The sequence below is a fragment of the Pseudophryne corroboree genome, chromosome 1, assembly GCF_028390025.1.
Source record: "Pseudophryne corroboree isolate aPseCor3 chromosome 1, aPseCor3.hap2, whole genome shotgun sequence".
Classification (NCBI taxonomy): Eukaryota; Metazoa; Chordata; class Amphibia; order Anura; family Myobatrachidae; genus Pseudophryne; species Pseudophryne corroboree.
The window spans coordinates 715,365,518-715,382,946 of NC_086444.1; the positions used below are offsets into that span (position 1 = coordinate 715,365,518).

At 47.6% G+C, this 17,429-nt stretch overlaps 1 protein-coding gene across 1 annotated transcript in view; it reads right to left on the reverse strand.

The window, feature by feature from the left end:
- Window positions 1–17,429, reverse strand: part of HDGFL2 (HDGF like 2) — a 269,345-nt gene that overhangs the window by 94,827 nt on the left and 157,089 nt on the right. Inside the window, exons 9-12 of the mRNA XM_063915248.1 lie at window positions 6,043–6,385; window positions 5,806–5,894; window positions 5,204–5,271; window positions 4,772–4,842 (exon numbers count right to left, since the gene is read on the reverse strand). Of these exons, the coding sequence (XP_063771318.1) occupies window positions 4,772–4,842; window positions 5,204–5,271; window positions 5,806–5,894; window positions 6,043–6,385 (571 nt within the window). The remainder of the gene's footprint in view (window positions 1–4,771; window positions 4,843–5,203; window positions 5,272–5,805; window positions 5,895–6,042; window positions 6,386–17,429) is intronic.

Here is a 17,429-nt window from a genome sequence, read left to right on the forward strand (position 1 = left end):
TGTTCAGGGACTTTAAATTCAATATGGGTCTGACCGAACCGTCCGGTTTCGGTACCACAAACATTGTAGAATAGTAACCCCATCCCTGTTGAAGGAGGGGAACCTTTACCACCACCTGCTGGAGATATAATTTGTGAATTGGCGCTAACACTACCTCCCTTTCTATGGGGGAAGCTGGCAGGGCCGATTTGAGGTAACGGTGAGGGGGCATCACTTCGAATTCCAGCTTGTATCCCTGAGACACAATCTGTATAGCCCAGGGATCCACCTGTGAGCGAACCCACTGGTGGCTGAAATTTCGGAGACGCGCCCCCACCGCTCCCGGCTCCACCTGTGGAGCCCCAGCATCATGCGGTGGATTTAGTGGAAGCCGGGGAGGACTTCTGTTCCTGGGAACTAGCTGTATTGTGCAGCTTCTTTCCTCTACCCCTGCCTCTGGCAAGAAAGGATGCACCTCTGACTTTCTTGCCTTTTTGTGATCGAAAGGACTGCATTTGGTAATACGGTGCTTTCTTAGGCTGTGAGGGAATATATGGCAAAAAATTTGACTTCCCAGCCGTAGCTGTGGAAACTAGGTCCGAGAGACCGTCCCCAAACATAAGGTAAAACCTCCATGTGCTTTTTAGAGTCGGCATCACCTGTCCATTAAAAAAAAGAAGGATTGTTGATCCTGCACCGACCTAGATTCGAGACTACATGGTAATATATGAAGACCAGAAATGGACAATAATACTAGATATTAGCAATAACTATGCGTCCGTGTGGCGGTGCGCCCAGAGTCAAAAAAACGGGGGGGATATACGTACAAAAAGAGAAAAGTATGACTCTTGTTTGGGCGCACTCTTGTAAAAAACTAGATGTTAATCAACAGGTGATATGTCTGAGAATTAATGAAGTCTTTATTGTCTACTCTCTAAAATGCAAGGGGACTAAACGCAACAGATTAAACAAAACACATCCATAGATATGTCAACTGGAGAAATAGGTCTCCCAAAATAAAGGAATGTCCAGATCTTAATTATACCTGGATAAGTGCATATTGGAAGGTAGCCACATATTAAGCTGCTTCCATCTGCCCAAGATCTGTGCAAACTGTGTTTGAATTGATGTGGCCCTAAATTGGGTTAACCCAATTTAGGGCCACATCAATTCAAACACAGTTTGCACTTCATTAATTCTCAGACATATCACCTGTTGATTAACATCTAGTTTTTTACAAGAGTGCGCCCAAACAAGAGTCATACTTTTCTCTTTTTGTACGTATATCACCTGTCCATTGCCGAGTCCACAGGACCCTTCTGGCAGAAATCGACATTGCATTTATTCTAGAGCCCAGTAGGCAAGTGTCCCTCTGGGCATTCCTCATATATAGGACAGCGTCTTTTATATGCCCCAGGGTCAGTAAAATAGTATCCTTGTCCAAGGTATCCAGTTCCTCAGACAGAGTATCTGTCCATGCTGCTACAGCACTACACATCCAGGCCGACGCAATTGCCGGCCTCAGTAGAGTACCTGAATGTGTATAAACAGACTTCAGGATACTTTTCTGCTTCCTATCCGCAGGATCCTTTAGGGAGGCCATATCCTGTGACGGCAGGGCCACCTTCTTAGATAAGCGTGTCAAAGCTTTGTCTACCCTAGGGGAGGATTCCCAGCGCATCCTGTCCGTTGGCGGGAAAGGATACGCCATAAATAACCTTTTGGAAATCAGCACTTTCCTATCGGGGGAATCCCACGCTTTTTCACATAACTCATTTAACTCATGTGAAGGGGGAAAAGTCACCGCTTGCTTTTTCTCCCCATACATATAAACCCTCTTGTCTGGGACAGGATTTTCCTCTGATATGTGCAATACATCCTTCATTGCCATAATCATGTAGCGGATGGCTTTAGCCATTTTAGGCTGCAATTTTGCATCATCGCCATCGACACTGGAGTCAGAATCCGTGTCGATATCTGTGTCAACAATTTGGGATAGTGGGCGCTTCTGAGACCCTGACGGCCTCTGCGCTGTAGGATCAGGCATGGGTTGAGACCCCGACTGTCCCAAGGCTTCAGCTTTATCCAACCTTTTATGCAAGGAGTTTACATTATCATTTAACACCTTCCACATATCCATCCAATCAGGTGTCGGCGCCGTAGGCGGAGACACCTCATTCATCTGCACCTGCTCTGCCTTCACATAGCCTTCCTCGTCAAACATGCCGACACAATCGTACCGACACACCACACACACACAGGGGATGCTCTATTTGAGGACAGGACCCCCACAAGGCCTTTTGGAGAGACAGAGAGAGAGTATGCCAGCACACACCCCAGCGCTATATGACCCAGGAATTACACAGTAACTTAGTGTTTACCTAGTAGCTGCTGTATTTGTGATTATTGCGCTAAATTTATGTGCCCCCCCTCTCTTTTTACCCTCTTTCTACCGTGAGTCTGCAGGGAAGAGCCTGGGGAGCTTCCTCTCAGCGGAGCTGTGGAGAGAAAATGGCGCTGGTGAGTGCTGAGGAAGAAGCCCCGCCCCCTCAGCGGCAGGCTTCTGTCCCGCGATTTTGTGTAAAAATAATTGCGGGGGCTCATGCATATATACAGTGCCCAGTTGTATATATGTTCTATTTTGCCAGGAGGTACTCAATTGCTGCCCAGGGCGCCCCCCCCTGCGCCCTGCACCCTACAGTGACCGGAGTGTGTGGTTAGTGTGGGAGCAATAGCGCACAGCTGCAGTGCTGTGCGCTACCTCATATGAAGACAGGAGTCTTCTGCCGCCGATTTTGACGTCTTCTTGCTTCACCCGCCGGCTTCTGTCTTCTGGCTCTGCGAGGGGGACGGCGGCGTGGCTCCGGGAACGGATGACCAAGGTTAAGTTCCTGTGTTCGATCCCTCTGGAGCTAATGGTGTCCAGTAGCCTAAGAAGCGCAACCTAGCCGCAGTTAGTAGGTTTGCTTCTCTCCCCTCAGTCCCACGTAGCAGAGAGTCTGTTGCCAGCAGAAGCTCTCTGAAAATAATAAACCTAACTAAAATACTTTCTTATTAGCAAGCTCAGGAGAGCTCACTAAAATGCACCCAGCTCCGTCCGGGCACAGATTCTAACTGAGGTCTGGAGGAGGGGCATAGAGGGAGGAGCCAGTGCACACCAGTAGTACTAATTCTTTCTTAGAGTGCCCAGTCTCCTGCGGAGCCCGTCTATTCCCCATGGTCCTTACGGAGTCCCCAGCATCCACTAGGACGTTAGAGAAAATAAGTTTCCTCTTCCTGCTCAGGTACCTTCTCATTAATATGCAAAACATCCCTAATGGCTTCAATCATTAGTTGCACCTCTTTAGCAAGAAATGCATCTTCCCCCTGCATATCCCCATCACCGTCCTCTGCATCAGAGTCGGTATCAGTGTCCGCTTGCATTATCTGGGCATGTGTACGTATTTGGGGTTTTTGATGAAGTAGTGGGGCCTGAATACATCATACCCTCCACAGATTTTCTCAAAAACTGCGTCTCTTTCTAAGTATGTGACGTCCTTGTCGAAATCTGGGATATCATTCCCCTTAAAGAATCCACCCATGCGGGTTCGGTTTCAGAAGGCTGAGAAACTATATTGCAGTCCTGAGTACATGGAATAGACTCCCTAGGAGAAGATAAACACTCTGCAGCACAAGATACAGAGTCCTTAGTCATGGTAATGTGGATATATACACTCACACACAGAAAAATGTCAGACACAGTTTCCCCTAGAGTACCTTCAGAGAGTCACAGAATGTAAGGAGCCAGCCACACTGCGCCCTTGTAGGCTGTTATTATGCTAAAAGCCCGGTGCTAACTAACTAACCTTTATAGAGTAGCTAGTACTGTTATCACACTCCCCCCCCGCCCCGCCCCCCCCCCCCCCCCGCCCCCCCTGTCTAAAACACCCCGGTACCGCAGAGGTATTGCTGGAGTTATGTGGAGGGCAGCGCTCCCTGTCAGCGTCCTGTCCGATGAGCGGCAGGGAGAAAATGGCGCAGGTGAGTGCTGGATCTGCTCTGAGAGGAAGCCACGCCCCCTGTAATGGCGCGCGGCTTCCTGCACTTATTCTTTATACTGGCCTGAGGTGTGATGTGTTAACAGCGGGATTAGCCCCTGTTAACTATGTGACCAGTGTAGGGTTAATGCGATGGCTCAGGACGCCCCTCAAGCGCCTACATATGTTGCTGAGCCTTCCAGGAGCGCAGCCTGTCAGAGCTGCGCTCCAACCCTTGTGCCGCCACACCCGCCGGCAACCCGCTAACCGGGACGCCGGCGCTGTAATCACCACTCTTCTACTTCTGGCTCTGTTAGGGGGACAGTGTCCTGTCAGCAGAGTAGAGAACCATTGACTCTCCATTAAGTTGGTTCCTACTGCCCCCCCTAAGTCCCACGAAGCAAGGAGGCTGTTGCCAGCAGCCTTTTTGTAAAATACAAACTCTAGAAAACAATAAAACTAAGAAAACTCCTAGGAGCTCCCCTAGCTGTAACCGGCTCCTCTGGGCACAATTTCTAAACTGAGTCTGATAGGAGGGGCATAGAGGGAGGGGCCAGCCCACACTATTAAACTCTTAAAGTGCCAGTGGTTCCCAGTGAACCCCAGCATCCTCTAGAACGTAAGAGAAATAATGTTGTATGATTAGTGGGTATTAGTAGTGTGATCCCCACATATGAGAAATGCAGTAGACTACACAAAACAGTGACATTTTAAGGGATTAGAATGTAAAAATAATGTAATGGTATGGGAGATTATCAAGGGTACAAACAACTCACAGGACTGTCCACTTTCAATGCGAACTTGATCTCGCTGTGCAGCTTCTGAAGTTTCTCCTCCACAGTGGGCTCTGCAAAGTGCATTAGATCACAGGGTTATTCAGGTTTGTAAGCATACCAAAAAGTGCACTGCAGGTGGGGCAGATGTCACATGTGCAGAGAGATTTAGATTTTAGAGATTTAGATTTGGGAGGGTTATTTTGTTTCTGTGCAGGGTAAATACTGGCTGCTTTATTTTTACACTGCAATTTAGATTTCAGTTTGAACACATCTTTTTACACATACTACATCTGCCCCACCTGCAGTGCAACCTGGTTTTGCCCAACTGCTGACTTTTTTGGTTTGCTAATAAACCTGAATAAGGCCCTCAGTGCTGTGCATTGTTTTTGATACCCTCCCACAGTAACAAAAATGCTCTCCATTCCAACTCACCCTTCTTCTCCACTTTTCGGTCACTTATTATATCAGGCTTTTTCTTTGCTTTTTCAGCTTTTGGTGGTCTAAATAAAAAAAGCAGCCATTCATCAGAGAATTATGATAGATTTTCACTTTAGTAGACAAAGTGGAATACACGTGTCCTCATAATACTTGCATCTATATGCCATGTGATTCAAGATGCCTGGCGCGAGTGAGCCGCAAGGTCCCACACGACTCTGCTAGTGCCAAGCATCTTTCTCCCCGAAAATGCATCTTAGTCGCAATGCGATGAGACTAGTAATTGTATAGCTGTGTAAATTAGTATGCATGCGTAGCACAACAGTACATGGCTTGGTAAAATGCTGCAACCGCTGCATCGTAGCACTTCATATACAGATATACAAGTACCGCATATCAAATTAACCTGCAGAGTCTCCTGGTGTGTCCTAACTGCATCACACTGCGACTAAGACACATTTTCAGATAAAAAGTAGCCCGGCAGTAGCAGAGCGTCATGGTACCTGGCACATCTAGAAAGGCTGTTTGGCGCGACTGCAGCAACAAATGTTGAAGGACACATCTGTACATACGTTTTCCCTTTAAAATGTTCCTCTAACCTTCCTCTTGGCCGGTCTCCCCGTTTCTCTTTCTGATTTGTCTTTCTAACAGTTTCTGCAGCTCGTGGCTTTTTTACTGTCTTCTTTACCTTCAAAAACAACACAGTTAATTTAAAAAAAAAAAAAAAAAAAAAAGAGAAGCCATACCAACATTATCAGTGATTCCCGTGAGCACATTTACAATGTGAGGCTTGGTAGCAAATTCAGACTATTAAAGAAATAATTTCAAATTATCACCTTCTTATCACTATCAGAATCGGACACCATCATTCGTGCCTCTTTTTTAGTATTTGCTGATGTTTTCTTAATTTTCTCTTCTTTTTCAGAATCAGAAGATGAACGAGGCCTCTTTCCCGGTTTTGAAAGTTCTCGACTTTCACTCTTTATGCTGTCACTATCACTGTCTGCTTGTTCTGCTTTTAGCGCTTTTTCCCTCCTTGCTTTCTCCTCTTCTTCTTTTTCTTCCTCTCTTAGACGACGCAATTGCTCCTCTTGCTCCTTTTGGCGACGCTCTTCCAGTGCCCGGCGTCTTTCTTCATCCTGCTTCTTCCAGTTACTGATCCTGTCTGGGGAGCTATCGCTAAAACAGAGATTAAAAATGGTTATTTGTCCATCAAATAGATCAAAGAAGAATGTCCCATGGACCAATGAATCAAAGTACACACATCCATATATGTGGTAACCTACATAGAAGTTCCAAATGAGCATTAATCAAATGACTGAAGAACCATCAATAAAAAACTAAATACATAAAAAGGGAAGAAAAAAAAGAAAACATAAAACGCAGGAGTGTAACTATCAGTCACACAAGTAATTTAAGGGTTCCTCTATTTAAAAAAATAATAATAAAAAAAATAAAATAGGATTTTAATACCCACCGGTAAATCCTTTTCTCCTAGTCCGTAGAGGATGCTGGGGTCCACTTCAGTACCATTGGGTATAGACGGTTCCGCAGGAGCCATGGGCACTTTAAGACTTTCAAAGGGTGTGAACTGGCTCCTCCTCCAGACCTCAGTTATAGGAACTGTGCCCAGGGAGACGGACATTTCGAGGAAAGGATTTACTTTTAAACTAATGGTGAGATTCATATCAGCTCACACCTCAACCATGCCGCACAACATGGCATTCAACATAACACACACCAACAGGCATGAACCATTTGCAGCAACATGCTGAAAACAAATGAAACCCAACTTGTGTAACTATAATGAACAAAACTGCAGGTAAAGTACGCACTAGGTCGGGTGCCCAGCATCCTCTATGGACTAGGAGAAAAGGATTTACCGGTGGGTATCAAAATCCTACTTTCTCATACGTCCTAGAGGATGCTGGGGTCCACTTCAGTACCATGGGGTTATACCAAAGCTCCAGTACGGGCGGGAGAGTGCGGATGACCCTGCAGCACCGATTGACCAAACTTGAGGTCCTCATCGGCCAAAGTGTCAAACTTATAAAATTTTGCAAATGTATTTGACCCTGACCAAGTAGCTGCTCGGCAAAGTTGTAAAGCCGAGACCCCCCAGGCAGCCGCCCAGGATGAGCCCACTTTCCTAGTAGAATGGGCCTTCACCCACTTCGGTATCGGAAATCCTGCCGTAGAATGAGCGTGCTGAATCGTACCTCTGATCCGGCGCGCAATAGTCTGCTTAGAAGCAGGACACCCAATCTTGTTGGGAGCATACAGGACAAAGAGAGCCTCTGTTTTCCGTATCAGAGCTGTTCTTGCGACATAAATCTTCAAAGCTCTAACCACATCTAGAGACTTTGACTCAGCGAAAGTGTCAGTAGCTACTGGCACCACAATAGGTTGGTTTATGTGGAAAGATGAAACCACCTTTGGAAGAAAATGTTGCCGAGTTCTCAACTCCGCCCTATCTTCATGGAAGATCAGGTAAGAACTCTTGTGAGACAAGGCCCCCAACTCAGACACCCCGCCTTGCTGATGCCAAGGCCAAAAGCATCACCACTTTCCAAGTGAGAAACTTCAATTCTATCTCCTGCAGAGGTTCAAACCAATCCGATTGAAGGAACTGCAACACCACATTTAGGTCCCATAGTGCCACTGGAGGCACAAATGGAGGTTGGATGTGCAGAACTCCTTTCACGAATGTCTTAACTTCTGGAAAGGAGGCCAATTGTTTTTGAAAGAAAACTGATAAGGCCGAAATCTGGACTTTGATTGACCCCAATCTAAGGCCCACATCCACACCAGCCTGCAGACAATGGAGAAAACGTTCCAATTCAAACTCTTCCGTAGGAGCCTTCTTGGATTCACACCAAGACACATTTTCTCCAAATACGGTGGTAATGTTTGGACGTTACTCCTTTCCTGGCCTGAATAAGAGTGGGAATGACTTCTTTTGGAATACCCTTTCGGGCTAGGATCCGGCGCTCAACAGCCATGCCATCAAACGTAGTCGCGGTAAGTCTTGATACACACATGGCCCCTGCTGTAGCAGGTTCTCTCGAGGAGGAAGAGGCAGAGGATCTTCTATGAGCAACTCCTGAAGATCTGGATACCAAGCTCTCCTTGGCAAGTCTGGGGCAATGAAGATTGCTCGAACTCTTGTTCTTCTTATTATTTTGAGAACTTTTGGAATCCATGGAAGTGGAGGGAACACATATACCGACCGAAACACCCACTAGGTCACCAGTGCATCCACTGCGATTGCTTGAGGGTCTCTCGACCTGGAACAATATCTCTGAAGCTTCTTGTTTAGACGAGATGCCATCATGTCTACTTGAGGAACTCCCCAAAGACTTGTCACCTCTGCGAAGACTTCTTGGTGGAGGCCCCACTCTCCTGGATGGAGATCGTGTCTGCTGAGGAAGTCCGCTTCCCAGTTGTCCACTCCCGGAATGAAAATTGCTGACAGAGCTCTTACATGTCTTTCTGCCCAGAGGAGAATCCTTGTCACCTCTGCCATTGCCGCTCTGCTTTTCATTCCGCCTTGCCTGTTTATGTATGCGATTGCCGTTACATTGTCCGACTGGATCTGCACGGGATGATCTTGAAGAAGATGTACCGCTTGTAGAAGGGCGTTGTAAATGGCTCTCAATTCCAGAACGTTTATGTGAAGGCAGGCTTCCTGACTTGACCATTTTCCTTGGAAGCTTTCCCCCCTGTGTGACAGCTCCCCAGCCTCAGAGACTTGCATCCGTGGTTACCAGGACCCAGTCCTGAATCCCGAACCTGCGTCCCTCTAGTAGGTGAGAACTGTGTAGCCACCACAGGAGCGAAATCCTGGCTTTGGAGGACAGGTTTATCTTCCGGTGCATGTGTAGGTGGGATCCGGACCACTTGTCCAACAGGTCCCACTGGAATACTCTGGCATGAAATCGGCCAAACTGTATAACCTCGTAGGCCCCTACCATTTTCCCCAACAACCAAATGCATTGATGGATCGACACTCTTGTTGGTTTCAATATTTGTTTGACCATATTCTGGATTTCCAGAGCCTTTTCCACCGGAAGAAATACTCTCTGTACTTCTGTGTCCAGAATCATCCCTAAAAAGGACAATCTCGTCGTTGGTTCCAACTGCGACTTTGGAAAATTTATGATCCAACAGTGTTGTTGGAGTATTGACAGGGAGAATGCTATGTTCCGCACCAACTGTTCCCTGGATCTCGCTTTTATCAGGAGATCGTCCAGATAAGGAATTATATTGACTTCTTTTTGATGAAGGAGGACCATCATCTCCGCCATCACCTTGGTGAACACCCTCGGTGCCGTGGAGAGACTGAATGGCAACGTCTGGAACTGGTAATGGCAATCCTGTACTGCGAATCTCAGATAAGCTTGGTGAGGAGGATAAATGGGAACATGCAAGTAAGCATCCTTTATGTCTACTGACACCATGAAGTCCCCCTCCTCCAGACTGGAAATCACTGCCCTCAGGGATTCCATCTTGAACTTGAACCTTTTCAGGTAGAGATTCAGATTTTTTAGGTTTAAAATCGGTCTGACAGAGCCGTCCGGCTTCGGAACTACGAAGAGGCTTGAATAAAAACATTCTCCTCTTTGTGACAAAGATACCAAGATAATGACCTGATCCTGACATAGTTGTTGAATTGCCGTTGTTACTGCATCTCTTTCTGGAAGAGAAGCTGGCAAGGTCGATTTGAAAAATCGGCATGGGGGGACGTCTTGAAACTCCAGTCTGTACCCTTGGGACACTATCTGTAAGACCCAAGGGTCCAGGCCAGATTGAATCCAAATTTGACTGAAGAGTTTCAGACGTGTTCCCACCCGAGCGTACTCCCGCAAGGGAGCCCCAGCGTCATGCTATAGATTTGGCAGAAGTAGGGGTTGACTTCTGCTCCTGGGATCCTGGAGACTCTGCGGATTTCTTTCCTTTTCCCCTTCCCCTACCTGCAAAGAAGGGGGAACCTTTGGCCTTTTTGTATTTGTTGGGCCAAAAGGACTGCATGTGAGCGTGATGTGTCTTTTTCGCCGGTGCAGGAGCATAAGGCAAGAATGTCGACTTACCTGCGGTAGCCGCCGAGATTAACACATCGAGCCCATCACCAAATAAGGACTTACCTTTATACGGGAGAGCCTCCATATTTCTTTTGGAATCTGCATCAGCATTCCACTGACGAATTCACAACGCCCTCCGAGCCGATACTGGAATGGTAGCGGCTGTTGAACCCAAGAGTCCAATATCCTTCATAGCTTCCAGCATGTATGCTGCAGCGTCTTTGATATTACTTAACGTTAGGAGTATCTCGTCTCTATCAATCGTGTCAATTTCTGATGACAACCATTTTTCAATAGCACGACTCACCCATGCACAAGCAATGGTGGGTCTGAGCAGCGTACCATTGGCCACATAAATAGATTTTAACGTGGTCTCCCTTTTGCGGTCTGCCGGCTCCTTTAGTGGCCCAGGTGCAGGGAGAATCACCTTTTTTGTTAACCTTGACAGTGCACTGTCTAACACCGGGGGTGACTCCCATCTTTTCCTGTCCTCTAAAGGAAAGGAATAAGCCATTTGAATCCTTTTGGGAATACAAAATGTATTTTCAGGATTCACCCAAACTTCCTCAAAAAGGGTATTGAGCTCGTGGGAAGGAGGGAAAGTTACCTTACATTTCTTTTCCTTATAGAAATAAGCCTTCTCCTGAGGTACAGTAGGGGCTTCCGTAACTTCTAAAACCTCCTTTATAGCAACAATCATATTTCTCTATCGTCCTAGTGGATGCTGGGGTTCCTGAAAGGACCATGGGGAATAGCGGCTCCGCAGGAGACAGGGCACAAAAGTAAAGCTTTCCGATCAGGTGGTGTGCACTGGCTCCTCCCCCTATGACCCTCCTCCAAGCCAGTTAGATTTTTGTGCCCGGCCGAGAAGGGTGCAATCTAGGTGGCTCTCCTAAAGAGCTGCTTAGAAAAGTTTAGCTTAGGTTTTTTATTTTACAGTGAGTCCTGCTGGCAACAGGATCACTGCAACGAGGGACTTAGGGGAGAAGAAGTGAACTCACCTGCGTGCAGGATGGATTGGCTTCTTGGCTACTGGACATCAGCTCCAGAGGGACGATCACAGGTACAGCCTGGATGGTCACCGGAGCCTTGCCGCCGGCCCCCTTGCAGATGCTGAAGTAAGAAGAGGTCCAGAATCGGCGGCAGAAGACTCCTCAGTCTTCTAAAGGTAGCGCACAGCACTGCAGCTGTGCGCCATTTTCCTCTCAGCACACTTCACACGGCAGTCACTGAGGGTGCAGGGCGCTGGGAGGGGGGCGCCCTGGGAGGCAAATGAATACCTATTTTGGCTAAAAATACCTCACATATAGCCTCCGGAGGCTATATGGAGATATTTAACCCCTGCCAGAATCCGTTAAGAGCGGGAGACGAGGCCGCCGAAAAAGGGGCGGGGCCTATCTCCTCAGCACACAGCGCCATTTTCCCTCACAGAAAGGCTGGAGGGAAGGCTCCCAGGCTCTCCCCTGCACTGCACTACAGAAACAGGGTTAAAACAGAGAGGGGGGGCACTAAATTGGCGTTAGAAATATATAAAAAAGATGCTATAAGGGAAAACACTTATATAAGGTTGTCCCTATATAATTATAGCGTTTTTGGTGTGTGCTGGTAAACTCTCCCTCTGTCTCTCCAAAGGGCTAGTGGGTCCTGTCCTCTATCAGAGCATTCCCTGTGTGTGTGCTGTGTGTCGGTACGTGTGTGTCGACATGTATGAGGACGATGTTGGTGAGGAGGCGGAGCAATTGCCTGTAATGGTGATGTCACTCTCTAGGGAGTCGACACCGGAACGGATGGCTTATTTAGGAAATTACGTGATAATGTCAACACGCTGCAAGGTCGGTTGACGACATGAGACGGCCGACAAACAATTAGTACCGGTCCAGACGTCTCAAAAACACCGTCAGGGGTTTTAAAACGCCCGTTTACTTTAGTCGGTCGACACAGACACAGACAGGGACACTGAATCCAGTGTCGACGGTGAATAAACAAACGTATTCCTTATTAGGGCCACACGTTAAAGGCAATGAAGGAGGTGTTACATATTTCTGATACTACAAGTACCACAAAAGAGGGTATTATGTGGGATGTGAAAAAACTACTGTAGTTTTTCCTGAATCAGATAAATTAAATAAAGTGTGTGATGATGCGTGGGTTCCCCCCGATAGAAAATTATGGGCGGTATACCCTTTCCCGCCAGAAGTTAGGGCGCGTTGGGAAACACCCCTTAGGGTGGATAAGGCGCTCACACGCTTATCAAAACAAGTGGCGGTACCGTCTATAGATAGGGCCGTCCTCAAGGACCAGCTGACAGGAGGCTGGAAAATATCATAAAAAGTATATACACACATACTGGTGTTATACTGCGACCAGCGATCGCCTCAGCCTGGATGTGCAGAGCTGGGGTGGCTTGGTCGGATTCCCTGACTAAAAATATTGATACCCTTGACAGGGACAGTATTTTATTGACTATAGAGCATTTAAAGGATGCATTTCTATATATGCGAGATGCACAGAGGGATATTTGCACTCTGGCATCAAGAGTAAATGCGATGTCCATATCTGCCAGGAGATGTTATGGACACGACAGTGGTCAGGTGATGCAGATTCCAAACGGCACAAAGGTGTATTGCCGTATAAAGGAAGAGGAGTTATTTGGGGTCGGTCCATCGGACCTGGTGGCCACGGCAACTGCTGGAAAATCCGCCGTTTTTACCCTAAGTCACATCTCTGCAGAAAAAGACACCGTCTTTTCAGCCTCAGTCCTTTTGTCCCTATAAGATCATATCTGCCCAGGGATAGAGGAAAGGGAAGAAGACTGCAGCAGGCAGCCCATTCCCAGGAACAGAAGCGTTCCACCGCTTCTGACAAGTTCTCAGCATGGCGCTGAGACCGTACAGGACCCCTGGATCCTACAAGTAGTATCCCAGGGGTACAGATTGGAATGTCGAGACGTTTCCCCTTCGCAGGCTCCTGAAGTCTGCTTTACCAGGGTCTCCCTCCGACAAGGAGGCAGTATGGGAAAAAATTCACAAGCTGTATTCCCAGCAGGTGATAATTAAATTACCCCTCCTACTACAAGAAAAGGGGTATTATTCCACACTATATTGTGGTACTGAAGCCAGAAGGCTAGGTGAGACTTATTCTAAAAATTTTTTTTGAACACTTACAAAGGTTCAAATCAAGATGGAGTCACTCAGAGCAGTGATAACGAACCAGGAAGAAGGGGACTATATAGTGTCCCGGGACATCAGGGATGCTTACCTCTATGTCCCAAATTTGCCCTTCTCACTAAGGGTACCTCAGGTTCGTGGTGCAGAACTGTCACTATCAGTTTCAGACGCTGCCGTTTGGATTGTCCACGGCACCCCGGGTCTTTACCAAGGTAATGGCCGAAATGATGATTCTTCTTCGAAGAAAAGGCGTCTTAATTATCCCTTACTTGGACGATCTCCTGATAAGGGCATAGTCCAGGGAACAGTTGGAGGTCGGAGTAGCACTATCTCGGATACTGCTACAACAGCACGGGTGGATTCTAAATATTCCAAAATCGCAGCTGATCCCGACGACACGTCTGCTGTGCCTAGGGGTGATTCTGGACACAGTCCAGAAAAAGGTGTTTCTCCCGGAAGAGAAAGCCAGGGAGTAATCCGAGCTAGTCAGGAACCTCCTAAAAACAGTGCATCATTGCACAAGGGTCCTGGTAAAAATGGTGGCTTCCTACGAAGCAATTCCATTCGGCAGATTTCACGCAAGAACTTTTCAGTGGGATCTGCTGGACAAATGGTCCGGATCGCATTTTCAGATGCATCAGCGGATAACCCTATATCCAAGGACAAGGGTGTCTCTCCTGTGGTGGTTATAGAGTGCTCATCTTCTAGAGGGCCGCAGATTCGGCATTCAGGATTGGATGCTGGTGACCACGGAGCCCAGCCCGAGAGGCTGGGGAGCAGTCGCACAAGGAAAAAATTTCCAGGGAGTGTAATCAAGTCTGGAGACTTTTCTCCACATAAATATACTGGAGCTAAGGGTAAATTTATAATGCTCTAAGCTTAGCAAGACCTCTGCTTCAAGGTCAGCCGGTATTGATCCAGTGGGAAAAACATCACGGCAGTCGCCCACGTAAACAGACAGGGCGACACAAGAAGCAGGAGGGCAATGGCAAAAACTGCAAGGACTTTTCGCTGGGCGGAAAATCATGTGATAGCACTGTCAGCAGTGTTTCATCCCGGGAATGGAAACTGGGAAGCAGACTTCCTCAGCAGGCACGACCTCCACCCGGGAGAGTGGAAACTTCATCGGGAAGTTTTTTCCACATGATTGTAAACCGTTGGGAAATACCAAAGGTGGACATGATGGCGTCCCGTCTGAACAAAAAACGGGACAGGTATTGCGCCAGGTCAAGAGACCCTCAGGCAATAGCTGTGGACGTTCTGGTAACACCGTGGGTGTACCAGTCGGTGTATGTGTTCCCTCCTCTGCTTCTCATACCTAAGGTGCTGAGAATTATAAGACGTAGAGGAGTAAGAACTATACTCATGGCTCCGGATTGGCCAAGAAGGACTTGGTACCCGGAACTTCAAGAGATGCTTACAGAGGTCTTATGGCCTCTGCCGCTAAGAAGGGACTTGCTTCAGCAAGTACCATGTCTGTTCCAAGACTTACCGCAGCTGCGTTTGTCGGCATGGCGGTGGAAAGCCGGATCCTAAGGGAAAAAGGCATTCCGGAAGAGGTCATTCCTACCCTGGTCAAAGCCAGAAAGGAGGTGACCGCACAACATTATCACCACATGTGGCGAAAATATGTTGCGTGGTGTGAGGCCAGGAAGGCCCCACAAAGAAATTTCAACTCGGTCGTTTCCTGCATTTCCTGCAAACAGGAGTGTCTATGGGCCTCAAATTGGGGTCCATTAAGGTTCAAATTTCGGCCCTGTCGATTTTCTTCCAGAAAAAATTGGCTTCAGTTCCTGAAGTCCAGAAGTTTGTCAAGGGAGTATTGTATATACAACCCCCTTTTGTGCCTCCAGTGGCACTGTGGGATCTCAACGTAGTTCTGGGATTCCTCAAATCACATTGGTTTAAAACCAGTCAAATCTGTGGATTTGAAGCATCTCACATGAAAAGTGACCATGCTCTTGGCCCTGGCCTGGACCAGGCGAGTGTCAAATTGGTGGTTTTTTCTCAAAAAAGCCCATATCTGTTTGTCCATTCGGACAGGGCAGAGCTGCGGACTCGTCCCCAGTTCTCTCCCTAAGGTGGTGTCAGTGTTTCACCTGAACCAGCTTATTGTGGTGCCTTGCACCTACTAGGGACTTGGAGGACTCCAAGTTGCTAGATGTTGTCAGGGCCCTGAAAATATGTTCCAGGACGGCTGGAGTCAGGAAAACTGACTTGCTGTTATCCTGTATGCACCCAACAAACTGGGTGCTCTTGCTTCTAAGCAGACTATTGCTAGTTGGATGTGTAATACAATTCAGCTTGCACATTCTGTGGCAGGCCTGCCACAGCCAAAATATGTAAATGCCCATTCCACAAGGAAGGTGGGCTCATCTTGGGCGGCTGCCCGAGGGGTCTCGGCTTTACAACTTTGCCGAGCAGCTACTTGGTCAGGGGCAAACACGTTTGCTAAATTCTACAAATTTGATACCCTGGCTAAGGAGGACCTGGAGTTCTCTCATTCGGTGCTGCAGAGTCATCCGCACTCTCCCGCCCGTTTGGGAGCTTTGGTATAATCCCCATGGTCCTTTCAGGAACCCCAGCATCCACTAGGACGATAGAGAAAATAAGAATTTACTTACCGATAATTCTATTTCTCGGAGTCCGTAGTGGATGCTGGGCGCCCATCCCAAGTGCGGATTATCTGCAATACTTGTACATAGTTACAAAAATCGGGTTATTATTGTTGTGAGCCATCTTTTCAGAGGCTCCGCTGTTATCATACTGTTAACTGGGTTTAGATCACAAGTTGTACGGTGTGATTGGTGTGGCTGGTATGAGTCTTACCCGGGATTCAAAATTCCTCCCTTATTGTGTACGCTCGTCCGGGCACAGTACCTAACTGGCTTGGAGGAGGGTCATAGGGGGAGGAGCCAGTGCACACCACCTGATCGGAAAGCTTTACTTTTGTGCCCTGTCTCCTGCGGAGCCGCTATTCCCCATGGTCCTTTCAGGAACCCCAGCATCCACTACGGACTCCGAGAAATAGAATTATCGGTAAGTAAATTCTTATTATTGTATGTTTTTGCTCATTTAGGATCTACCTCCCTGGAATCACTATCGTCGACACAAGAATCAGGGTCCGTGTCGGTATCAGTACGTACAATGTTTGCAAACGGTCTTTTATATGACCCAGAGGGGTCGCCTGCGGAGGAGACAGCAGAACCTTGAAAAATCACATATTCAACAGATTTTCTCCAGCTTTCTGCATGAGACTCAGACACAGCTAATCTCCTACTGATATGATTCACACTATCACGTATTTCCTTCACCCATGCAGGCTCGTGGTGTGCCGGCAGCGCCACCACATTACAACTCTGTGTCCCTAAAATGGCTCCCTCAGGGGAAGAACTCCCTGCCTTAGACATGTCACACACGTGTACACACACACACACCACAGACACTACGGGACTTATAGGGGACAGACACACAGAAAAATCTGTCAGGACACTGATAGGAGCAGCCAGTTCACAACCCCAGCGCCAGTAACACAATGCCTGTGAAACATAAATTGTCCACTGACACACAGCGCTTTTTTATATGTAAATACACAATGTAAAGCACCAATTTCACTGTGCCCCCCCCCCCCCCCCCCCCCGTTTTGCACCCTGATACTTGTATTTAGTGGTGGAGGAGGACCAGCGTTGTCTCTGCAGCCTGAGGATACAGAGAAAATGGCGCTGAGCAGTGTGCTGGCTGACTGAGGAGGAAGCTACGCCCCCGCAATGGCGCGTTTCTCCTCAGCAATTTTTACAATATTATTTATACTGGCGGGGGTAGGGCCGTGCCATGGCATCTTATGCCCCCTTTCTACCAGTTTAATAAGGTCTCATGCTGCCCCCTCCCCCCCCCAGCAGTGCCTGTGATGTGTGGCCAGCTGCGCGGTACCTTTAGCAGTCACCTTGATTGAAGATCCATCTTCTATCACTCACC